The sequence below is a fragment of the Chelmon rostratus genome, chromosome 17, assembly GCF_017976325.1.
Source record: "Chelmon rostratus isolate fCheRos1 chromosome 17, fCheRos1.pri, whole genome shotgun sequence".
Taxonomy (NCBI): domain Eukaryota; kingdom Metazoa; phylum Chordata; class Actinopteri; order Chaetodontiformes; family Chaetodontidae; genus Chelmon; species Chelmon rostratus.
The window spans coordinates 4107247-4133767 of record NC_055674.1 but is presented as its reverse complement, the minus strand read 5'-3'; the positions used below and the strand labels follow the sequence as shown (position 1 = coordinate 4133767).

At 43.3% G+C, this 26521-nt stretch overlaps 1 protein-coding gene across 2 annotated transcripts in view; it reads right to left on the bottom strand.

Annotated features, from left to right (window-relative positions):
* Nucleotides 1-26521, bottom strand: part of LOC121620819 (speckle type BTB/POZ protein) — an 80790-nt gene that overhangs the window by 31899 nt on the left and 22370 nt on the right. For both annotated transcript variants that reach the window (XM_041957039.1, XM_041957040.1), the window contains exons 3-5: nucleotides 9964-10249; nucleotides 8620-8741; nucleotides 5601-5752 (exon numbers count right to left, since the gene is read on the bottom strand). In XM_041957039.1, coding sequence (XP_041812973.1) covers nucleotides 5601-5752; nucleotides 8620-8741; nucleotides 9964-10041 — 352 coding nt within the window. In that variant the 5' untranslated portion in view covers nucleotides 10042-10249. The remainder of the gene's footprint in view (nucleotides 1-5600; nucleotides 5753-8619; nucleotides 8742-9963; nucleotides 10250-26521) is intronic.

Genomic DNA, 26521 nt, shown 5'->3' with positions numbered 1-26521 from the left:
TTGTGCTGAGAAAGAGCAGAAACACAATCCAGGAGCAAATTCGCTTAAAACGATCCAATCGCCAAAATCACCAGAGGACGTTATCTGATGCTCATTTGGTCATGCTGACAATGTGTAAAAGCAAAGTGTCCCCAGCCTACGAACAGTGTATCGACTCCATATACATAAAAGAGCATTTGTGCATGAATTAAATCAGAAAGCATACATGCAAACCCAACAGGGAGCTCAACACTAGCTCGACATAAGTATTAAGAGGATAGTGAGGTGCCTGGCAGGATGTGATTTGCAAGAGACATAAGATTTCAACTTGTGCATGAGGATTATTTTAATGTAAATGTCATATCCCTAGAGGCATGAAACACCATGAGGTGAAATATAAAACTATCTGAGCCTTTTAAAACAGGAAATAAGAACAACTGAAAACTGCCTGCTTGAGCAGCGTGAACGCTCACCAGAAGACAAGACACAAATGTTTGAATCCCAGTTGAGCTGATTTATTCAGTGCCTTTTAAGGCCCACACAACCAATATCCATCCACAACCTAGATTAAATTCCTGTGTTGATGCCAGATGGTGAAAAATGACGACCATAACCTTTGAGTCCTCTTTAGACCCAGTTAGAGGGCATGAAATAGTAAAAGACTCCTGTTAAGAGTCGACTGAAACAGGCTATAAGCTGCGCAGTCACCACATACCAAGAGGTCATCACCTCTCACCTTCACACATCTGCAGTGTGTGCAAACTACTATGTGTTTAGCCCCGGCAGTTCAAACAGATTTCTCTTCAGGCTGCTCTTGCGCAGAGATACTAACAGGAGATCTGCTGACAGATCACAGTGGGGAGCATTAAGATGAAGTGTCAATGCTGCTGTACGATCCTGTGTCAAATCCCCCGTTTGGATCTGAGGGAGCAGGCAGCCAAAGAGGGGATTGGTGGAGGAGTGCAGTGCATATGCAGTTATTCCCACCACTGCTCATGCAGGGGGTCCTTCACTGTAATCCTCTGCCTCTAGAGACTGTGTACGCAAAGAAGCTGACAGAAATCACCATGCAAACACACACACGCGTAGGCATAAGCATGCATGGAAGGCAGTGCACAAAAATTACAAATCTATGCATTCCACTTTTTCACAGTACTCTACTTTATTCATTGTTCTGCCACCGTGTAACAGAGTCAGTGTCAGTATTTCCAAAAAAGACTCTCAACCAAAGACGAGCAGGTTTAAAAAGAGAGACAAACTTCTGTGGCCTTAGTACACTGTACTGTTTGTGGCTGGGTAGACACAAAGCAATAGACTTAGTGCCTGGATCCCTCTCGAGAGTCTAAAGGAACTCTTTCTCTGTTGACTTTCACCCACTCTTTCATGTCCTTTAAACATGTTTGATAAGACCAAGCATGAGAGACGCAGATGAAGTCCCGAGGCACAGAATCTCCTTGTGAAGTTGCGTTATTTGGGTACGAAACACGACTAGCAGTGATGAGTGAGGACTTCCCCAGTGGCAGTATCTAAAGCTGGACTCGGGTGTGAGGAGGGAGGCTGGCAGGAGAGTGAGACGGGGGGGAAGCAAGCCAAGAGGAAGAGGTGAGGAGAGGTGAGAGGGAATGCTGAAAGAAGCTCCGGCCGACGAGGGGAAAGGGAGAGAGAGGTGTGACTTCTTCAGTGCCTACCCATGACAGAGAGGTGTGTGTGTGTGTGTGTGTGAATGTGCACATGCATACAGGCACCGATGATGAGGGTGTGTATGCGTGTGCTGAGCTCAGCTAATGTCATGCTGCCATCTCTAGTGGGGCATCAGAAACCTGCACTGGCAGAGAATCAACTGCAGGTCAGATTGCTGGCGCTCACTCTCTCAGTGAGCTGGCCAAGGTGGCGGGAGTGCAACCACTCTGCCAGAATACCAAAAGGAGCTGGACAGCGGTGGAGGGGGTCGGCAAAACTGAGGCATCCAACTAGAAAGGCACGAGCGATGAAATAGACTGGAACAGGCGTAGATAGGAGGCTGTGTTAAGCGTCATGGCATTGTTAACGATTGGCACTGTTATAAAGGACGTTGTGCTAAAAATCACAGTTGTAATGTAGACGTGATTAAGTACCACTTAATAAAGAACAGAGGTGATTTTCAAGTTTTCACCATGCTGCGGTGCACTTTGATAGCTGCCCGCCACTGAAGAGCGAAGTTTCTCACCCCGCCAAAAAAAGACTGAAGGTGATGGGGAAGGTGAGAAAAAGGAGGGCTGAGCTGGAGACAGAGAGAAGAAGAGGAGAGCGCGAGCGACGCCGTGGTGTTTAAGAGAGCGGGCCATCCATATTCAGGCAGAGGGCTCAGGGGCACGGTTGGCACACAGAACGGAGAAGGTCGCCAGAAGACGAGCCGGCGTGTAGAAAAATAACAGCCGACACAGCAGCCAGAGTCAACATCTCTCTTCCTGTCTGTCACTCTTCTAGCCTTTGCTTTCACACGTTCAATTTCAGCAAAATCCCGACACCGACCGCCGCTCACAACCGCCAACGGACCACACTCACATCCATTTCCCAAACTCTCAAAACCTATTGATGTGAAAGGCCAATTAGCGTAGCCATTAACGGGCCAGACCCCTGTCTACGCGAGTGTATATTTATCTCATGAGTAACCGAGTTTAAAAATCTAATTTAAAACTTAAATTTCCCCTCACACCGATTTCACATTGGCTGGCATAAAGCAGAGAGACACACATATAAACGTGATACACAGGCTTTCAGGGAAGAAAATCTAATCTCTATTGAAGATTGAGCTCTATGAGCTGGTGTCAGCACAAGCATGTTTATTGACATTCTCTCTACCAGTGTCAATACCATCTGATTATGTAAAGACTGACCGATAGCTTCTACTCTATTAGCCGTGCTCCACTCACCCACACAGAATGCCTGATCACCTCCATCAGTTACCGAGGGCAACAGACTCTGACAAGCTCACACCCAGAGCTTCAATTAACTGCAACCAAAAAGAAACACTGAATCTCCTGCTACAAAATATAGAAGCAGCCCACACCAGAACCTGCTGTAACTAGACTCTCCGGCCAACTCATACACACATAAGCTCACTTAGCCCTTGGCTACAACACAACAAAACCATTGTCTGTAGGGGAGACTTAACAAGGAGACTATTTGAATACAAAACAGCTTGCGGCAGAGGATGAGAACTTTCCATCTCTCCTCTCCGAGCTGTCAGAATAGGAGTCTGCAGGGGGGCAGATGTTTTCTCTGGCAAAAGGAGGAGGAAAGGAGGGGAGTGGAGGGTGTCAAGAGACAAGTTACAACCCACCCAGCAGCCTCAGAGGAGAGAACCAGCACATTAAGCCACGGAGAGAAATGATGTGGCCAAGCCGAGAGTACGGGAGTACTGTGTGGGGAGGGGGGCGGTGGGCTGCCGCTGCTGCCTGAATCTATCTCCATTAGCAAGTACGGACCATCAGAGGATCCAGACAGAGACTCACACTCTCTAGTGGGGGGCTCAAAGGCTGACTGATGCAGATGTGGTGTTTCATCAGATAATGCCGAGCTTTCCAGTCAAAATGCCATCGTAGTGCAGCCTATCTGCTCCTTCAAGCACTGCAGGGATGCTTTCATTCTCAATACGCACACGCTAATCAACACAAATCAAAACGTATACCTGCTCGGAGTCCCGGCAAAATGAAGCAACGGGTGTATGGCCAACGCATTAGTGGAGACCGGTTTGTAAGTGAGTGTTTGCCTCACCAAGAAGCAACAAAAGCAACAGAAATTCAAAGCGACACCTCAAACAGAAACTTCAGCTCCTCAGCTGTTCAGCTCAGCACTGAGGATTTCCATCAGCACCAGTCTGACATGTGCTTTCGATTGCAATGTTACACCTCTCTATTTCAGTACAGTGCACACACCACAGTTTCAAAGCTCATCCACTCATTCCTCTACCGAACCACTCCTGTTTAAAGCACTCAGACTTTAATATGCAGTGCATCGTATAAAAATTGTCCCCACAGGGACAAAAGTGCATAAGGAAGCCGAGCAGTGACCTGCCACATAAACAGTCCACTGCCACCCAGTTTTCTTAATTAAGACACTTTGTTTTTATTTGGCCTCTTTTCCTTGAGGCTTGGATTAAATTGGATTCTAAATGATCCAGAACCGATAGAGCAATCTTTACTGCCATATTCTTAGACAGAGTGCTCACTAAACTGTCACAAATATGCTGGCAGTTGGGTAATTTTCTCCTGTGACAGGGCGAGCGAAGTGGAGGGCCCGGCTCTTCCCAGGGGGACTGTGTGAAGATTGGAGGGGGGCATATGGCAAGAATGGGATGGGGCGTGCACCATAGAGCACGCCATTTATAGCCGAAAGCCCCTTGAGACACAAAAAGAGAGGAGGAGAGGAAAATGAGATCCTCTTCACTTCACTTGGTATTTCCCACATTCAGGCTTTTCTGAGGTCATTTAAGGGAGCAGCGCTCACAAAATGGCCAAGCAGTGAAAGCAAATACCTCAAAGGTCTGTTTATCACTCATATCGCAGGCTAATCCTCTCCACGATACTACACAGCCACCAGCATACAGTGTAACAGCCAAGAGAGAAAGCTTTAAGGACAATAACTGCAGCACGGTTCAGCTTTCATGAGCCTGTCGCTGAGAGTTTAGAGGAAGTATTCCAACATTACAGGGCAGAAGAGGAATAAAAGGATGAAAGAAAACGTGATGTTGTGAATGTGAAAGAGAGGAGAGAGGAGAGAGAGAGGTCCAAGTGAGCAAATGAGGGGCTGGAAGTACGAATGAGGGGGTGGAGGTGTCAAGTTCACATGGGGGAATGTTTCTCAGCAGGAAAAATGATTTCCCTTTTACACAACCTGCACCGCAGGGGGTTGTACACAGTTACACTGCTTACGCCTCCGATTCAAACACACTTCCGCCTCCCCACCTCTCCTCCTCTCCCAGCCTCCCACGCCCCATCTTGCCTCCTCTGCGCTTCCTGTACAGTGTGCTGCAGGGTACTGGCAGAGAGGGAGGCAGCCAGAAAGTCTGATAACCAGGAAGCGGTCACATCTGGCCCTCACTAATTCAATTCCACACAAGTTTGCTTTTCCTCCCCATAACATAACCTAATTAAAAAAAAGCAGGAATTGGAAGCGCATTCATTTCCAATTCATCAACGGGGAGAGAGGCGGACGAGCACTTTTAAAAAGGTTGGGTCTTTTTTAATTAAAATCAAAATTGCCCTACGCTACTTTGAATTATATATTTACTCGAAATGAATCCAACCAGCAGTGATTACACAAGCCCATATGGCTATCAATACCTCAAATTATTAGACACACTCGGAGTATTAGACACACTCCCCACCTCCTCTATTTACAAATTTCAGCGCCCCAAAGACACAGGTGTTGCAGGAGTTTTTAATTTTCAACCTATCACACTTTGAGATATCCTCACTTTTCTGCTGAATGCGGACTTCTGCTCAGTTTGGGCCAAAACAGTTTTTCGCTTAATTAACACCAACTTATTTCCAGTGACGAGTTAAGGAAATTGCAGCAGCGGCGGGCAGTTAAAATGAAGACGAGGACGTGCATTTGTTTATAGCTAGGGTCACACTTACCCATGGCTTTGGTCTCTTCTCCCTTGGCACTGAGGATAGAAAACTTAAACTTGGCGCGCACCTCACTTTTTGGGCAGCTGACTAAGAGCAGGTAAAGTGACAGGTAGTCTTTACTCTCCTCATCCAGACCTTTAGGGTTCACACGCAAACACCTGAGGGCAGGAAGAGAAAGAAACACACCGATCAGGCAGATGAAGCTGAAAGGTAATCCGATGCTTTAATTCCTGGGATTATTCTATTAGTAACAACACTCTATCTGTGAGGACAAACGTATTCAGACTGTTACAAATGTTCATCCTTTGCTTTACAGTCAGATTTATTGATTTCATCCACAACCGCAGCTTCTAACCGGAAGTGTCGTTCATACATAACAACATCAGGGAATTTTGCCCAGGACAACAATAATTTCTCAGTATAGATGACTCTGCAATACACGCTACTGTATATAGCATAAATATAAGACATATCATGAAGTGGAAAAGCAGCCTTTTTTTTTGACAAAGCTAGAATCAAAGCCGCGCTCTATTTATTCACTGCATAATGAAAAGCTTTCAGTTTGTCAGAGTTTTATAGACAGCGGAGATGAAACACAGTGGACCAAAGAGTCTGAGCCTCTTTAACACTAACACAGCAACATAAATGCATTACGTCGATTTCAATGTCAAACAGCAATAAACTGGCAAAAGGATTACCTGCCAAAAGCAGAGCATTTCACAGTTCAAGCGTGCACAGGAAAGGAAGGAAACGGCTCAACCTCAGCAAAGAAACTGTATCAATGTTGTATCGTTGAGCCCAAAACTGTAGCATAAAATCGACAATGTGACTCAACTTCTGACCGGGGATGCAGCTTTTTAGCTAACGTTCCTGAATTTCAAATCAAAGGAGATATTCCTGTTCTATTCATGTTCTGTAGGTCCAAAATGCATCGACTGCTTTCTTTCAAACCAGAAACACGTCAGGCACTTGAACAATATATTTTACTCAGGGTATTCAAAAGATCAATGCTACGTCCGAGGCATGGTCTTTATGTTTATACAGAGCAGTTTCACCGCAGAATCATAGCATTGCACATTGCATTTGCAACATATGGTTTGTTTGTAACAGTGCCAAAAACTGCAGTTCCTTGAATGGCCACTTGAGGCAAAGCAAACCAATTCCCATAGACCCCCATATTAACAAGCACTTTACAGCAGAAATAAACATGTTGACAGCCTGGTGCCTCTACAGTTAATTTCCCTGTAGGAGGCGATTTTTTTACATAACTCAGTCATTTAAATTATATTAAGGCATAAAGTTCTGCGTAATTATTTCCATGAGCGTGACCCTCAGCTCCACCCACGCTCCACCTCTTAGCCCATTTTTGGATTAGCCGTCAGTTTATGTGGCGTCAATGAGCTTCACGGTGGCTCGTCAGAGTCTATTTTTGCTGCAAAGTTTTAGTCCAGTGACATGAAACACATTACTTTGGACTTATTGACCGTCTTAACATGCACATCAGGGAGGCTGTAATTTACAAACACTTTATGAAACACAGTAGCAATCTTTACATGCTGCAGCTCTCTCGACTCAACACTGACAACAAAAATCAATATCTGTACATATATTCTGTAATGAATTATTCATTTGGTGGGTAATTGCCCAATAACTCCAACACTTGGCTACTGGAATGACCCCTGTTTAAAAAAAACTAGTGGAAGAAAAATGGCAGAGACTGAATTGAGTTAGAATTCATGCAGCATTAACATTCCAGATTTCCCATACTAGCACTTTGCTGCAGGATGTCCTTTTTATTGTTGCTTTTTGTTGTAGTTCTTTACAGGTTTGTATTAATTCAGCATAAAACAAACAGTATGCGTCTTTTCATTACTGTTATTGCTACAACTTGTGGCCTCTTGCTGTAATGTTTAATGGTGTGGGGCTGACCTGCAGTGCACTTTGGATCTTATTTCTCTAACAAGCACCTATGAGGGCATCGGAGAAACAAGCAATAATGCTACTGACAGTGAGGTATGATACAGAGGGCTTGGAGAGGAGAGTTTGAAGACTTCACTCAGATTATATGAAAAAGCTAGTAAACAGTGCTGGTTAGGCACTTACAGGAGGAAGTGGACTAATGGCATAACGTCCAGAAACAACTTAAATCAATGTGGCATTTGAAGAATAGCCCGATTCTCTGAAATTCTCTATTTTACCAAAAAGTCTTTACTTTCAGCTCCCTCAAAACATCTTTGGCCATGTTTGTGTATGAGATACACAATCTGTTCCCTGTCTGCTGGAAGCTGTTCTGTGAACAAAAAACAATGTCATTTTATTTCAACACCGTTCAGAATCCCTCTCCTTATCCTAGGTCTTGCAAATAAATCTCAAGTTTAGCCGACTGCATACCAAATAAAATCAGGATAGCTGTAGCTGCAGAGGTTGTATTGTTTCGACTAAATCTGTGTTTCCACGACTGACTGAAGCCTCATTTCCAGTGCGCTGCAATAATAATTTAATGGGAGGTTGAGCAGTGTGAAAGCAGACCCTCAGGTATGTTTTGTAAAACGGCGACCACACCGACGCCGCCTTGCAGCTGCCTCTTCTACAGAGGGCACGCTGTCAGCAATGCTTTTGTTTATCGTGCAGAATTCGTCAAACATGCATCAAGTCTGAGCGGTTAACTGACTATACACTTAAAACATTTCCCCATTGGTATGCTCACATTTCTGCATATGCATTTATCCTGCCATTGATCACGGTTTTCTCTTCCACTCTGAGCTCATTACAATGTGAGAAAGTGAAGCTACAGCCAGATTTGAATAGATTCATACATTCATACACGAAAAGGTGCTAAATGATTATTCTGAACATGCAAGCAAATATCAGTGCAGGCGAGATGAAGGCACACTAGATACCACTGAAGCAGCCAAGTGGATGCTGGTGATATCTTGAAAACAATGTTCTACCTCTCAAAGACGCAACAAGTGAATAATCTTGAGAGACGAGAGAAATCTCATCATTTTCATCTGCGTTCACTAACCATTTGAGTTTGTCGTTGGCTCCCGAGGAGAAAGTGGAGCTTTTGATGACCTCCCCCATCTCCTCGCGACAGAAGCTGAAGTTGTTGATGGTCCACATGTAGGAGAACTTCACCACTTTGATCTGTGCAGAAAACACACAGGAAGGGCTGAAACCACATCTCTTTATTTATATATTTATCTACTCTATATGGGTAAGTGGTGTTTGGTCAGCCTGGACTTCAAAACCGCACATCAAAACTGCCTTTCATCTTAATAAACACTGACAACAAACGGAGGGAGAGAAGAAAGGATATTGTTCAAGTGGCAACAGAAAAAACAACAATTTTGCAAAGACAGAGAGGAGATGAGAAAACAGACATCATCAATGATATACTTTAGCTAGCTTAGCTGTTAACAGGAAAGTGACATCTGAACTGGCAAAGCCTCTGCTGCAATGATTGGAACAAACACCGTTTCACAGCGTACGTAACCTTTAAGCAAAGAAAAACTTGGGAAACAAATTAGGAAAAACAGCTACTGGAAAAATCCATACACAATTCACACTATAAAGCCTATTTTTTAATTAAAAAAACAACTCTATTATTCAATTAGCTCCTTTTAACATTATGCAAAAACTAATTAGTTATGTCCTCCACGCAGCTACATGTTCCAACCTCATGCAGAGGAAAACCAAAAAGATACTCTTATGTTGAAAATAGCTTTCAGACACACTATAAGGTAGATTTCACTGATTTAGCATCGCGCTGTGCAACATTGTTGAACTCATGACCAAAATCAATGCAGCAAAGCCACAGATATCTTCTTTTTTATTCCACGCATTTGTCACACATTACCCACAATGCAACCCGACAACTGACAGTTCAGTTGGAGATTCAGGTGTGTAGCGGCTAATGTACCCTCGAGCTGCTAGCCTCAAGCAAAGGTGAGAAGCAGGATAAAGCGGTCTGGTTTCTTTCTAATTCCACACCCTCAGATTCTTTTTATTTCAAACTTGCAGTCTTCAGACGCAGCCGGCGCTGACTCCAGTGACATCACTTTCACACAGCTCCCTCTGGGGCCACAAAGGGCTGCAAACAACCTTTTTTCCACATATGTAGTTGTGAACAGACTTTGATGTGTAAACTGGTGGAGTTCTGCTTTAGTCCCTAACAAATAAAGTATCTAGCCTTGTACTCAGTAGTAACTGTGTGCTTTATCAACTACAACAACAAAAAACAGTAAATACTTGTGGACATGAAATTGAAATTGCATGAAGTCTTCTCCTTATTGCAGCCAATCATATGCGCTTCCACACACACACACACACACACACACACACACAAGAGTCATGCATTCCTCCTCACCTGAGTATAACACCAGCTCTCAGCCACGGGACCGCTGGACATTTCCGCCGGGGGGGGGGGGCTTGGGACTCTGGACATTGCCAGCCTCGATGCAGAGATGACCTGAATGGGGCTGGAGCACCAGCCAGGTGTGGGGTGAGCTGGTACGGGGCGTGTAGGGTAGGAAAGGGAAGGGCCAATAATCAGTCAAGCTGGCCGCCTCTTGAACAACACCTGCAGTATGTGGAGCTGCAGAGCTGCATCCAATACGAGAGGACGTCCAGTCTCCAAAATAGCTGCGGGCACCCTGTAGGGACACAGAAACACGGTCATTAAAATAACTCTGACATTAAACTAGTGAAGCACTGTGAAAAGCTGTGACCTTGCGTGAGTGCTGGTGTGTCTCAGTGCGTCACGGCAATTCCTAATTGAAAGGTTAGTCTAATTGAGCAGCATTTCCCAGTCAGTAGAACGTAAAGGCTCTGAATTCATTTGTTTTAAAGGAGGCTTCAGCATTCAAAGCACAGCAGCGGCGCACACTGTGCTTCACTGGGGGAAGCCTTCCTTTGTCTGCGCGTGGTTTCGTCTTTGTTTTACTCTGAGAGGAGCAAAGCGCTGTGCCAGCCATCTGACTCCAGCCAGGCTGCACCCATCCACTGTGTCTATGTGAAGTGCAAGACTAAAGACTTTCATCTCGAGCTGCCAGCCTGTGCTCCCACAAACACAAACACAAGGTCACAGCGTACTTTTGAAAAGCCAGCGCTGGCTAAGAAAGGTCAAAGCTGTATTTTATACAAACCAGCATCCAGGGGTGTTTTTTTTTTACACTGTAATTACCTCTCACTTTCTATTTGTGGCAAAGGGAAACTTCCTCATTATTTTTGTCTAATTTCTGGTCCCTTTTCTACACTACAAGTCTCATGGGAGTGAAAGAAAAAACTAAAAAGAAGTGTGACTGTTTGGTGTCAAAGCTGCCTAAATCTCTCATTTCCGCTGGTTCTTTCCTCCGATCCTCTCAAGTTCTTCTCCAAACAATTCATGCCGAAGCCACCACGAGGTCTCAGGTTCTGGCTTTTCTCACTCAACCTGCACGTCCCCGCGATCTCCTGCCAAAGAAACCCTTTCACTCCGCTGCTTAATTAGTGTCTGATTGAAAGAGAAGTTCAGGACCTGAGAAAACTTGCCAGAATCTGAGTATCAGACCGAGAACGCAGAGAGACGGAGCAAGAAATGAGAGAATGGGGGAGAAGTGAGAGAGACCCGTGTCTTCATGAGTGGATGGGAGACAGGAGAGGCGACCTCGACAGCTCCAGACCCAGACACGACTTAATTAATGTTTAGAGATAACGCCTAGATCTGATCTTCCTCAATCCAGTGCCCCCCTTTTCTTCTTTTGTGCTATTTGTATCTGATGAAAAACACTGGTGGCATTTTCGCTCAGTAAAACAATAAAATATTAATCACAAAAGTTGGGAGAACAAGGCTGCACTGATTTGCAATTTAAATTACCTGAGACTTCCTGGCAATTAATTATAGTCCATATGAGTGAGTGAGGGCGTATACGCAGATTTCCACACACATGTTTCTGTGTGTGTGTCGTCATCTGGATTTTGTTTCACATCATATCTTTACCAGGCGATTTTCTTGTATCCTGTCCCTTACAGTGCACCGTAAATGCCAAGTAATCACAGTGAATCAATTTAAGAAAACATGACAACACTGGCAGCACCGCTAACAGCCTCACAGCTTTCTAAATAGACCCAGATGACACTTAACCAGAATAAAGCTAAGGATGTTTCTTTTTTCAGCCTTTTCATGACAAACATCAAGAGCCGAGCGGCGGGAGGAAAGCAGCAATAACAACTCTGAGAGATGGAGGAGATGTGTGCTAATCATAGGACTCCCTCAGAAGAAATGTCTGCAGACAGTTCATTTGTCATGGGAATCAGATGATGACAGGGTGAATGGGAAGAATGACTAATAGGTGATAATACACACGGCATAGAGAAAACAAATAATGTCACATTACAGTGCATACCGGGCAGAGATTTAAAAAGACAGCGTTCCTCCAAAGGCAATTAAAAGACAAAGTAAGGAGGTAATGGAGGTCCTGTGCTTCAGATAAGGGATTGTTTGCTGCTGCTACGTGGGCTCCATCAGCACCTCGGAGGCTGGATAAAAAGCAGTGGAAATAAGGACGAGGGTAAGGGTGCTTCGACAGAGCAACAGAGAAAGTAGCAAGCTAGTTCAGATTCTGCACAGTATACGTGTTAATCTCTTCTCTGGCAAATACTGCCAACCGAAGAACCAGACAATAGCTTATCATACTGCAGACGTACATACAAAAGGCCCTGCAGTGAAAATGACACTGCGAAGCCCATAATGCTCAGTTCTTGTTGGGCTTCAACACTACAATTTCTGAGGGCTGCAGCAGAGTAGTCTAAACAACAACTGAACATCATGAGCTTCACAAAGATTTCTCTGTTTGTTTAAAACGTAGTATTCGACATCAGACTGCAACAAAATGATAGCTAATTTTTTCAATTAATTGTTTTCATGCTAAGTCTATAACAGGCACGGCTAACTGATTCCATAAAGGGCCGTGTGGCTGCAGGTTTTCGTTCCAACCAAGGAGGAGCACACCAGGCTGAAATCAATTAATTAGCTCATCTCACTCTTCAGCTGATAACTAAGTGATCCCTTGATGTTGATTCGTTGGCCTGGTGTGCTCATCCTTGGTTGAAACCTGCAGCCACACGGCCCTTAATGAAATCAGTTGGACATGCTAAGTATATAACATGCCAGAAAAACCCAACAGTCCCAGTTCCTTCATTCAATGAGCCAAAAGAAGCGCTTACTGTACTGTTAAGATGCTGTGCTCAGATCATGAAACACTTAAAAATGATGGATCATACATACAGTATCTAAAGAGTATTTTCACCTCACAAAATACAAAACAGCATAAACAGCAAATTAATTTTGATTTTATTTGCGCCAGAAACATCTGGTCAGCCAAATCATAAGACGGGCCAACTTTGGCCCACGAGCCCCACTTTGGCAGCTCTGGTCTAAACAGTCAAAAACGCGAATGTACTGATTTTATTATGATATGAAAGAGAGAAAAGCAACTGGATAATTTTTTTGCTTGAAAAATTACTTTAAATTAGATTAATCGATTAGCAAAATTCATTTTCTGGTGATTGATTTATCGATTCATCAACTAATCCGTTCAGCACTAATATCATGCAAAATACTACACGCCTTATCTTTCACAAAAACTATAAAAACACTTGCTTCAGAACATTTTCTCCTTGTTTGTTCCTTGTGTTGAGCGTCTCACTCGCAGCTGTTCTGGCTGAACTGAAAAACAGAGCCGTCACCACAGAATCGAGCCTGGAACACATTCGTAGGATTGTGTGTGTTTGTGTGTGTTCTGTATACAAGTCTGTGAGTAAGTGGAGAGGGAGGGAAGGAGGACGGCCCACCGCCATCCCACATCCTCGCTCCACGCCTGCTTTCAGAGAGGGGAGCCAGATGAGGGGAGTGAGACCTGGAGCCCATTTATATTCATTACAGAGAGACAGTCTGCTCTCACTCTGCCAGTCCAGCCTCCATCTCTCTCCATCTCTCTGTCACACACCTCAACACGCCAGGGAGGAGAGTCTGACAAACCAACAGACAGATAGATTCAACTTCCTCTGTATAAACAAGAGCTAAGCGAGGTGATGCCGCATCTGCCTCCCCCATCAGCATGAGAGCCGGGGGCCGCCAGCTGCCCAGATACTGACCAGACAAACAGTAGCCGCACAGTGAGTCAATACATGATGCTCGGCACGTGGAGCAATAATGCTTGTGCTGTGATATTAACTCCGTCTGTAAATTTTACACGTTGATAGTTTATATTTCGGCGCATATGCTACCTCCATCTGCAAATCTGATAATGTGAACAGCTTACAATGCATATTTACACTCGAGGACACATTTCTGTTCATTTGTTTTTCCATCTGTGCCCGTGACAATCAGAATAGCTGCTGATGCACACGTCGCCTGCGCAGCTACCCCAACCTGCAAGACGCTCTCAGAGGGCGACTCATTTATTTTCAGTTTATTTTCAACGTGTTGAGTTGCTGAACTGTGCTTCCCTTATGCAAAATCAGAAACACTTACCACCCTTTATCTTAATAATTGTACTTATCTAAAGCAATTTAAGTCATAATATACTGTAAGTTGAATCTTAACTAAATGACTACAGCCATGGATGTGGGACTATGAGGCTGTCACCTGCAGGTATTTGACATTTAGCATGTTAGCATGCATTATGTTCAGTATGTGTCTGTAATTATTTGTTTTATTATCATGGCATATTTTGCAATGATACATTTTCGGCGTAGATATTTTGACATGTCAAAGCAGTAGAAAGAGGATAAATAATAAGATAAATTATGGCTAAATTCTATTTAGGTGTTTCAGTTTCAAGGTCCTGAGCATGCTGGCGCGCTGTCACACTTCTATGGCTTAAAATCGATTGAACTGAGTACAACTGAATCACCATTTTTGTCGAGTTATTTCACTCAAACTTGCTCCAAGAGACACTGAACAGACAATTAGCATGTTTAGCTAGTCATTTCTCCAACATCATGAGTACTATAATGAATAAGGAGGACAACTCTTTATTACCTTGACATAAAACTAATTTGTGAAATTATGATTATAATATTTTTAGACGTAAATATTTCTGAACAACGCTTGTGAGTGCAGCTACACGGAGCCAGCTCAGTGTAATATAACAAAAATTCTTGGGCATCTAGCAGCCTGGTGGTCACACAGACCGTAACTAACCAACCAGTTCAGTTCCAGATGGGGACCTTTGCTGCTCTCTCTCCTAATGCTTCCTCTCTGATTTCCACTGTCACTATCACATAATAGCAAAATCCAGAAACACTTCAGTATCTTCACTATCCCTAAGAATAAAAAGTCCCTGTAAAGAATCCTCCCTTCAAGGCAAATGCAGGCACTGGTTGGTCCTGAAAAGTTATTTCATATTAAATTAAATTTTGTTGATACAATTATTAGTTCAGAAGGCACAAAAGATAACTTCACTGTACCTTTTCACTGTTTCACACACTCAAGCTGCTGCTGGTGATGATGATAAGCTCTACATATGCAGCATATCAATGCATTTTAATAAGAAATACTTAAGTTTATCCCAAAAATCCTTCAGTATGGCCATATGGCAGGGACTTCAGGCGACCAGGCCTGCTGTGAAATAGGAGGTGAAGAGTGACAGCGAAGAGGGATGGAAAGCCTTCTGGAATTCATTACAGCTATTGCTGAGACTCTCAAAAAGAGAAACTACATTTATTATGAAAAAGAAAAAAACAAAAACACATTCTACATGTGACTACAAACACACACACACACACACACACACACACACACACACACACACAGACGTGTCTCCCTCTAAATTCCCTTTAACTTGCAAAATGAAAGGGAAACATCAAATACACAGAACCACCCACTAGCCTCCCCCTTCAGGCCCCGATTCCTGCTGGGAGGGGAAGAAAATGGGTGGCGCGGTGCTGAGACACCACCACCAGGTGGACAGGGGGTGGAGCTGTGTGATTTTGCTGCTGCAGAAAAGGCTGTGATCACAGCGGGGATCCTGGAGTGTTTAGAGGGTCACCTTGTGCGACAATAGGCAGCGAGCGAAACAGTGAGGTACAGAGACAGGTTGCCGAGTTTGGAGGGACAGACTACAAAGTCTGAAAACATGCCAAAAAAGCTGAGGATAAGTGACAGAGTGTTGCAGCTTTGAGCGCATGCATGACGCATTTCTCAACGTGAACGCTGGAGTCAACCTTGTGCTTTTTTAACAACCCCCACCACCCTCGTCCCTCCAGCTCAGAGCCCAGAGAGATCTGACAGAGGGTTAATGAAGCCTGTTCATTATAAGGTCAGATTCTATTAAAAGTGGACGGGAGCTGCAATGAAAGAGTGCAGGGAGGATGTGCGGATGCGTCTGGGGGATCAGCAAGATTGATCAAGTGAAGGAGCTGACTCCCATCTAAACCCCCTTTTTGAGAAATCATACACAGCTGGCTGGAGGAGCACTTCCTGTCAAAGAAGCACACACACAGGGATCATATGACGGAAGCGATTCCAACTCTCCGTTATGAGGGATTCAGGAGTTCTGGCAGCAGACAGGCGGACCACCATGAGAGAGGAAAGCAGCACCGAGCCGCCGCTGACATAATTGGCAAGAAAATGTGAACTGTACTCCGCAGGTGAGACTGGGAAAAAAGGCAGCGGGAAGGAGAATATCCTCTCTGGTGTGAGTGAAAGACACATGTGTGAACAGGGCTGGAGCATGTATGAAAACACATCTGCTGTAAAACTCTGTCTGTCAAACCTGCCCGAGGCACCGCTGATAGCCCTGACACTCACTCACAGAGAGAAAAAGAGGGTGAAAACAGGGATAAGAGAACAGCGGGAACAGCGGGCACACATGCATGACAGGGCTGAGGGCGAACTCGGCGGCGGGTTGGGGAGACAGTGGAGTGTGTCGGATCCAGGGCCGCAGGAGGTGTGATGGATTAAGAGGAGCCGGCGAAGACACAGGCCCTCCCTGAACCGTGGAGCAAACCCCAGTGAAACAACATCACCATCCCTCTCCATATCACTGATGGTCTCCACTCTCGCTCACAATCTTTTTCTCTGCCTCCTTATTTCTCCACTTTTTAAACCATCACCTTAAATCGCCATTTTCTCTGCCCCTCTTAAGCCCAGTCAAGATTGCTATAAAACCAAGCAACCATGCCAGTGCCACACCTCTTCCTTATTGGTTAAGTTCGACGTTTTGATCGCATTTCCTACTTTAGAAGATGTAAAATCAGGGAAGGTGCTAATTTGTGCTGCTAAGATAACAAAAAACACCATGAGAAGTCTCACATCAGGAACGTGAGATAGCTGAGCCCAAATTAATAATGATAATATCCCAGCTACACCTCTCAGCATTAGGTATGCCCACCACTACTATTAATGATAATACTAATTAACTTACTTTTGGTGTCACCTTTAGAGATAAGAAGTCTTTAAATTAAATTTTTTTGACTACATTACAATAGATCACCTCACAGTGTTGCTAGTACATTGACATGAGACTGACAGCAGTCCCCACAACCCTAAAGTCATTCATTCATTCAACCTTTATTTATACTCGAGGGGTTTACCATGACTTCGAGTCTATTACAAAAACAAAAAAAATTCAAACAGAGATACACTAAGAGAATAAGGACAGTATCATTAGAAAAATCATTTTAAAAAGCCATTACAACTTTCCTATTAAGGAAAATCATTTGATAGACAAATTAGGATAATTAAGATGTGAAATAAAACACAGTTATGTTAAAAGCTATAAAATTTAGAGATAATTTGATAGAATAAAATAAAATAAATGATGCAAAACAATTCCAAGTAGAGGTTATATATCGACTACTGAAGTAGCTACTGAAGCGAGTAGAGTCGTGCCAAAAAACAATCATGTCTTTAACGCACAGGGGCTAACAGTCAAACAATAACAATCTGATTACTCTATATCTAACAGTGAGATGGTCAAGCAGTCACTCATCATTAATTTAATCAATGCTCCACGGTGGCTAAAAGCTGTCTTAGCCTACAGTAATGCCAAGCCTGAAAAGGACGAAGAGGAGAGCATTTTTCAGCGTTTGGCCTCTGCCACCATCCTTTCTTCTCTCTCTCTCCATCTCTCCATCCTTTCTGATCTTCCCCAAATCTCTGCTTTTCTCTGGTGTTGCACAGCTGCTGTGTGACTCAGTGTCTCCCTATAAAAGGTCCAATCCTAAATCTAAACACAAGCAAAAAAGCGGCTCCTGCACGACGCTCACCTACACACTTCGACCGTCTTTTCGAGTCATTTACTTTAACGACAGTCAGAATGTTGAACACTCGGGTCTCCGTAAAATCCTCCTATTTTTCCCACAAAGCTGCAATCTGTGAGCGAATGTCTGATAAGCAAGTGCATGCTCTGGTGTACTTCATTACACCCACAAATACCTTTACCGCTACGTCTTTCAGTCTGGGTAAATCACATTACACATGCAAATCGATCTATCTGCATACTCCTGTCCTGATATTTAGCACACTCAGCTAGAAACATCCGCTAATACATATTCAATAACGTGGAAGAGAGATAAAGGCTCATGTGACAATCCTCTAAAAATCCTGCACAGCTGCTGGACTATATACAGTGGTAACAGTTTTGCATGTGGTTTACAAACACAACACTCAAAGAAGGCCATATGTGTACACATACATACTCCCATCCATGGAGCTGGAGGAAGTCCTGTATCTAAAGCCTCCCAGTCTGCGCTCTTGCAATTTGTGCTTACACACTGTGTGATCAATTAGCCCTGTGTACTCGCAGCACAACACGTCTGTGACAAAACACTTCTACACAAGTGCAGACACACGCACACACACAGCAGAGTGTGCCAAATCCACTGTGAAAATTTGAGACTTGAAAAACTAAAAATTATATACTCTGAGGCAGACATCAAACCACATTGGGCCCATGTAGCCAAGATAACAACAGAAAAGTGCTTTCTAAATGACAAAATGATGCTGGCTGGAGTCCACAGCTCTCCCTCGCTCTGTCTTCTTCTCCAACATCCACGGAAACACAGCTAAGTCTGTCTAACCATCCAAATAAAAATGTTTCCTGACAATATAAGTCTTCCTTTCTGTGAGCAAAGCTGATAGAGAACCATATCTGTGCCACGTTTGCATGCACTCACAGAGGTAAAGCTTCTTTCACCTTCATCCACACGACTACTGGATGTGCTCTTACGCATTACCCCGTCTGTTTATTTTCTGCCCTGCAGAGGCTCTCCACATGAAGTTTCGTTCTCACGAACAGAGCCGGGCATGAATCAAAAGGGAGGAGTGAATGAAGTGAAGGCGAGGGAGTTGTTTTGTTACCGCACTCAGTGCAATGATGCAATTTATAATTAAAATGCAAATAGAACGACAGGGAGTCTCTCTTCACCTTGTTTTCACTTTACTCCAACATTCTCAGGGGAGGCCCATCTCAGCCCAGGATCAATGTATCTAAGCCAGTGAATCAATTTTCACTGGAATCAATCTGAGACTGAGGCTATACAAAATCTGTGCAAGTACAAGCGACTGCTCAGCTGAGAGAAAACTTGAGATGCACGGTCTGACACATCCAGCCTGTGGCTATAAAACATTTTTCTACTTTGCTATGATGATGTGTGAGGGATCTTTAAAAGCTCACATCCCTAAACTGAAGGCTAAAAGCAATTATTTCGGGAACAAGAAAACACCGGCCTGGCTGACACATCCGCCATTGGCCTGTCTCTGTTTTGACTATAGCTTATCACAATAGGTGGCTCAAACATCCCCTAAGCTTCAATTTCAACAAACAACAAAGACAAACGCCGTGGAATGAATCATTTGGGGGAGTTTTATTTCAAAAGTGTGCCTGACAGAGAAAACAGGGGGGAAGTGGAGAGGAGGCCTTTTTTAGAGGTTGTCCTTCAGCGTGACTTTGTCATGTAACACATTTCCAGCTCAATTATCTGCATCCAGTGGATTTCAAACACATTTAGCAAGGACCAGAGAGCTTGGTAATTAGCAGGAGCCCTGGCTCATAAGGGGGCCAGAAACAAAGCCTGTCTTTAGCTCTATCTTTATCCCCTCCGCTTGTCTAATCTCTTCTGATCCTTCTCTTTTCACGCAGGGTGCTGGACATCATGTATGCACTCAGTCAATACCTTCATATGCCAACAGGTTGTCAGCTTTTATAGACCAAAGCATGGTGCAAAACCAGATACCTGATCGGTAAGAATAGGCTTCGGGGGGTTAATGAGGATACTGCATGCAACATAATTTACTTCGATATCAGTAATCTCTGAAAGATTGTGCAGAAAGTGTCAGAAGTTCTTACTTCCCAACAGGCTACACTCACAGAGCGCTGAGTAAAATGATGGCTCGCATGACAAGACACAGAAAGTGAGAGCAAACTTCACCAACATCCCAACCTCTGATCAGACCATCGGACTATAAATCCAGCCTGGTATTTTTCAGGCTTCTAAAGAAATCAATGTTCAAAGGATGTCATGACATGGTTAGAATTCCAAATATAAAAAGGTTAAGACCATGTCAGACTTTGGTCACCACTCTCCTTCCTCATGTTGTTTTCCATTTTAATTACGCTTCAAAATCATGTCAGCTCGCCTGGGCGCAGGAATATTGCCTTCGGTAAAATTGCTTTCGGTCTATCCACAGATACATACAAAGGCTCATTTCAGCGAGGGACAGTTTCATCCACCGCACCCACCCCCTCGCTACGGTGCTTTATCCAGAATCGCTCCCTATTTGCTACCAAGTGTGGTATACTTAAAATCAGCCCTTTTATTTGAGAGTTTGAATTATATGTCTAACATTTATATACTATTAAGCATAAAAGAAAATGAAAAAAAAAAGAACAGAAAATGTAGTAATTCAATAGTTGGGATAATAATGATGCATCATTAGAGTCTGAAATCTCATAATAGAGAAAACTATTGTGTTTAATATGGTCCATATGTAGAGAGAGGCGGATGAGTAAATAAGGGAGCGATTTCAGACAGAGTGAGGTTTTCCTCCCTTTTTTCTCTTCATTTCTTCTCACCATTCCCTCCCTTCTTTGCAACAATTATAATGATGAACTGTGCCAGTAGCAGTACAAGTCAGTGAATTTGTGAGATGTCATCTTAAACAGAGGTAAAATGAGTCATGTGGGCAAGAGGAAAAAAAAGAGGACAAGTCGAGCGGCGAGGATTTACATTAAAATCCACAGTTTCGGGAGTGAGAAAAAAAGCAAAGAAAGACATTAAAAAAAAAGAAGAGTTCCCAAATGTATCGTCAAGTATTGAAGGCATGATTGACAATGAGGTGTCTGCAGGTAGCTGTCTGGCATCCTGCTTTAGGAGACCATCAATGAACTGAATATCAATGAAAAGTAAACATCTTGTTGATGAGTCCCTACTGTTGGTCTTTCCATTAGCATAAGGTACTTCAAAGCAGTGGATCCACAAACACAGACTGAAGAGGAGCCAATTAAGATCAACTGTTCACTTAACTTGTCATACTGTCATATCGCTGCGCTGAAATGTGGCGATCAAGGCCAATCGAACGCCAATGGGGGCTAGGGGAGGGCGTTTTTCTGGCATGTTTCCACAAAACAGCCCAGCTTAACCTCAGGGGACCTTATTCCCGCTTTCTTACCAGATGTCACATCTAATCTCTCTCACTGGAGACGCTTACGTTTGAGACTATTCAGCAGTAACCACTGAGGCAGGGAGCCACTGCACAGGGTCATTGTAAGCGGTGGTCCTGGGTCATCCTTTGTTCAGACTGTCCTCCATAGAAAAATACAACAGAATCAGACATTCCAGCAATTGCACCAAAACAACATAATGTTTGCATTCAAGGTCCTACAGGCCTCGAGTAGCTGCAGTAATAATGGCCATTAGGTGAAAATGGAAAAGTAAAGTGACGATAGTATAGAGCTACAAAGGTCGCGTGGGGAGGAGGTCGAGGTGGATGGATGGATCAACAAATCCGGTTTTAACACTGGAGGCCACTCTTTGTTTGCCGTTCCCAACCAACAGTGAAGGCTGGTTTCGTTTAATGCTGACCTTCATGTTTCCTGCCCTTAATTAATCAAAAAACCTTGATTTGTAGTGTAGCGGTTGTGGATCAGATCACAAAACCCCTCTAAAGAGAACACACTGTCCATTAGAAGTTTTATATAAATATATATATATATATATAACATATATATATCACAAATTCGAGAACTGAAAATTCTAAACTGATGCTTGAAATGCTGCAAAATGTAAAATGCAATCAGGTGTGTTTCCATCTGCTCTGCTCAGGTGAATAAATTCGCTTCCTGAACGCAGAGACTCACAACACACAACAACAACAAAGGTGTAAAGTCCTCGGAAACTCATAAATACAGATGTGTTTCTCCTTTGCTGTCTAATGATGTGAGGACATATTTCATAACATCCGAAGATGGAAACAAAGACATGCACGGGTAATTCACAAACTTATGATTGTACAGCCACGGGTATTTTGTATTCAACTTAGTGAGAGAATGCATATATCTCATTACATATCACTTAATTTGTCAACTAAGACGTTTTATCATAACTACTCGGCTTTTCTCATTCACAACAGCTACAGAATTCACATAAATTCACTTATACAGTACACAAATCTTTCAGCAGAGTCTCAGACTGTTGAGAAGATTTGGAAACAGGTGCAATAGCTGCTCTCTGTCTTATTGCTTTGCTGCTGCTCTTTTCAGCGAAAGGAAGGTAGAGGAAAGGTAGCTGCGCTAATAAGTTCAGTTCTATCCATCGGTTGCACTTGGTACGACAAGGGTTACTCCTTTGTGTGCCCCAACGTCACTCTGCCTCCCAATTACCACATTTACACACACATACACACACGCACACATTCATTTATATGCAGGGAGAATTTTAAATGCTCTCCATTAAATTCATAAAAGATGGATTGTGTTTTAAAGCCAAAAGTGATCTCCTCACCTTTTATACATTGTTATCTATACATTAAAAGAGCACATACATTATACAGTGAGGGCTGAAAATGAGCCATCTCGTTCTGAGAAGTGTCAAACTAGAGCCTTGGTAATAAAAAAGGAAATGCCAGTAATGCTAAGTAGAGAAAAATATTGCTGGTCAGATGAGGCGTTAAGGGTATGGCTGAAAAAAAAGGAAACTTTTTTGAATCATCAGCAAATCTCAAGCCATACTGGTTGAACTTCATTAATATTTCCATCACAAATAAATCAGATGAATGAGCATGAGCCTGTATTTCCTCACATTATTACCTAATTATGCATAAAAAGTAAAAATACATCCCATTTCTGTGGCGTATGGTATGCTAATGCAGTTTCAGTGACACTACTATATATTTTCCAAGTTATGGCTATATGCAACTTCCTTTATAGGAGATACGACTATTAAAAATGCTAAAAGTTTCAATATTAAGATATAATCTTGAGGTGACATTTTCAATATTCACTCCCCGAACAACCCCAGTAGAAACAGCGGTGGGTGACGAGTGCCTGCAGTCGTACGTCTCTGTTTGGCTGCTGGCACCTAAATGTCAACCTCTATCCTTGCGGTACTGAAGTGGAAAAGACTGCAAAGCTGCAGCCACAAGCTGATGCCAGACAACTGTGAATGTGTCATATCATCTGTATTAATCAGCCAGTAGTCTGATTCCAGATCAGTTCATTACCTGCACACAGGGGCTCACAGAAAAGCCAGCATGGAGGAATCAAACCTGAACTCCCACAACACTATTAAGATAACACCCACAAAATCACCGCCGGTGTCAGTAAAGGTGACAACACCCTGTATGTCATCCTCTAAATCCAAGCTTTCCGAATTCATGTTAAGGTTACGTGTGTTCCCCTCAATATTCTTTGCAGCGCTGAGCCTTTTGGAGGGTCATCAGATGGTGCCTGGTGCTGTAGTTGCTTCTGAAAGCAGGAAATGCCAGGCAGATACAGCTGCGCGACTACCACAAACACATAAACACACACACACACACACACACAATGACATTTTAGATCTCTGCAGTGAATCTGGGACCGTAACCAACAGTTACACTCCGAATCCAAGCCTTCCTAATTCATCTTCCTCTCTCTCACTATCTCTGAGAGCACTCCTGCCACTACCCAACTTTCAGCCCTAAAACTCATCTTCTCTGACTATTCTGCTATTTGAAATTACTCATGTTAACTATTCCACACGTTTCTCCTTTTGTCAAAATGGCCCAGACAAATCTGTCATGTCACGCTGCCTTTGGTGGAGACCCCCTCTGAGCTTATCACTCTCTAATGAAGTCATCTGTGTCATGCTGCCACATTCCTATATCTCAACGGCCAATCAAAAGGAGGCTTTCTCTGCTGACGCCCCAATGGTCACTGATGGGAGAGACGGAGGCAGATAAACAGATAAACCATGCTGAATACATAAATACGTGAAAAATACATGAAAATAATAGAGGACTGTGATAAAGGAGGAGTTGGACATGAATGGCAGAAAGAAGGAAGACAAGCAAACAAAACTGAGAAGGTGAAGGAACCCGCTTTCTTCTAGCATAAACACAAACAGCTTTTGTCCACAGGACAATACGACCAAAGAGGAAGAAAAAGGAACCGGGAATGTTCTGACAGACACAAACAGAGAAAGCAAAGAAGACGAGGAAGACAAACGTCAAAACAAATCAGATTTGTATTCCCTCTAACTCTGGATAAGCCAGATGGACCAGATGGAAAGCAGTAACTGAGGTAACCGTTTCCTTCAGAGCCCTTCAAAGAATTTCCAACTGCAAACATTTCTATGTAAATCACTTTTAGAGTAATTTCCTGTTGTTGATATTCACTCCGTCAGAGCTGCACCGTGTTTTTATCTAAAGGAATGTGAGGACCTGCAGGTGGAGACATCCTGGTGTGGTCACCTGTCGCCACTATGATATCTACAGAGTTTCAGAGACGTTATGAAGAGCTACGTGTGGAAGGAAGACAGACAGACGGTGTAGAGGGAGGGAAGGAGGAACAATAGGAGACGACAACAGAAAGAAAGCTTCAAGGTTTAACATTCAGTGTCGTCATCAAACTGACTGTTAAACATGCAAATGGCCAATTAAGAAAATTCCAGCTGTTATATGGCGTCAATTTGATGTTTTGATAGTTATTCTTTTGGTATAAATCACTAGTTTTTAGCTTTAACTGTTTAAACTTGACAAACACCAGATAATTCTGTCTGAGTATTTTTAAAAAGCAGCTAAGATGACCGACAGGACACGAGATATCCCTGCTGTGATATTTACAAAGACCTGTTTTCACTTAACGCTGTGAAACGCTGTGAAAGTCGGCGTTTCACAGAAAAGCTCTCAGGGATGCACCTGCTGGGGGGAGAGAACAAAATGTTGTGACAAAGTGAAGATCCTACATTTGTGCTGAAGTAATGTGTGCTCATCTGTGAACTCAGTGAAACACCGTAGTGATTAGCAATTAATCAGATACTACAACAGCAGTGTTTTAGCAAACATCTAGATCTGTGCCAAGCAGAGCTGTTTGGTTAAAGTTCTTAATGAACTCTACTGGTGAAAGAACACATGGTGGCGTTTGAATGAAAATAAAAATATTACGCATCCCTTACAGTAAGGTCGGCCACAAATGTGTGAACTTTTACTGATGAACAAGAGTTTGGATGAACATTTAAACTAGATCAGCATAAAAGCAAACAATCAGACAAGGCGCACTGAGCAAACTAATTTGCATCCAAGTCCGCAATTGGATAAGCAGTGACGGTCCACCTAGTGTCCTTGAGTGACCACAATTTACTGCACGACTAACAGCTAACAGTGGCCGTCTGCAGCGCCACGAGAAAAACAAGAGAGCACAAAGGAGGACCGCAACAAAGCAAGACAGGGAGAAAAATAAAGGCGAGACAGAAAGAAAGCAAACGAGTAAGCAAGAAAAAGATGAAATGGAGATACAGTAGAAAGAAAGTCAGACTCAGTCAAGAGTCGAGACATGTGCGGCCCATCAAAAGGAACCCTACCGGAGGAAAAATATAAATAAAACGCAATCATTAACCAGCTCTGCCACACTTAACAAGGAGCTCAGAGAAGACAAGGGAGGAGGAATAAGTGGAGGGAGCCGCAGGGTTGCCGCGGCAACTGAAATTAGAACCTGGGATAACAAGAGAAATGAGAATGTGTGGGACGACCCAGGTGAGACAGACGGAGGAGGAAGAGAGAGACGGAGGGAAAAAGATTCATAGAGAAAATAACAGAGTCGCCTTCATTCCTGAGAGCGCCGCTCTCACAACAATGAAAAAAAAAAACGTCCGCACGCATCTTCTTTTAAATCTTTAAAAGAGATGGCAGCCGCTCATTCAACACAACACACGAAGAAACCGTAAATGTGTGACATCATCTAAACAAAATAACGCGCTGGCATACTGCAGCAGGATGACTGGAGCCAAGATTACATATTTACAGTGTTCGAAATAACTCAACTTCCACTTTCACTTATTAATCAAGTCAGTTTTATTTGCACAGTCCCTAATTACAGTGAGTCTCAAAGGGTTTCAAGCGCCCACACTATAAAAATAAATGAAAACGACGCCTTCCAACCTCAGACCCTCACTGAAAGTGAAGAAAAATCAGAAGAAACCTCGGACAGAGTCACTTACTGCATCAGTAAATAGCTAACATAATCCACAGACAATGATTTTTACAACACTGTGATAAATTTGAAAGCACCCATCTCACCACAGCTGACAGGAATGAATTTAGCTCTGAGCATCCAGCACCTTTCTCAGTCGGCTCCGAGGTTGCCAAGAGACGATAATGCCAATTGGAGGCTGGCAGTTTGTAAGGTCTGAACGTTAAGACCTAAAATGTCAATATCGGTCCCACGGGAAGGAATAATTAAGGCATA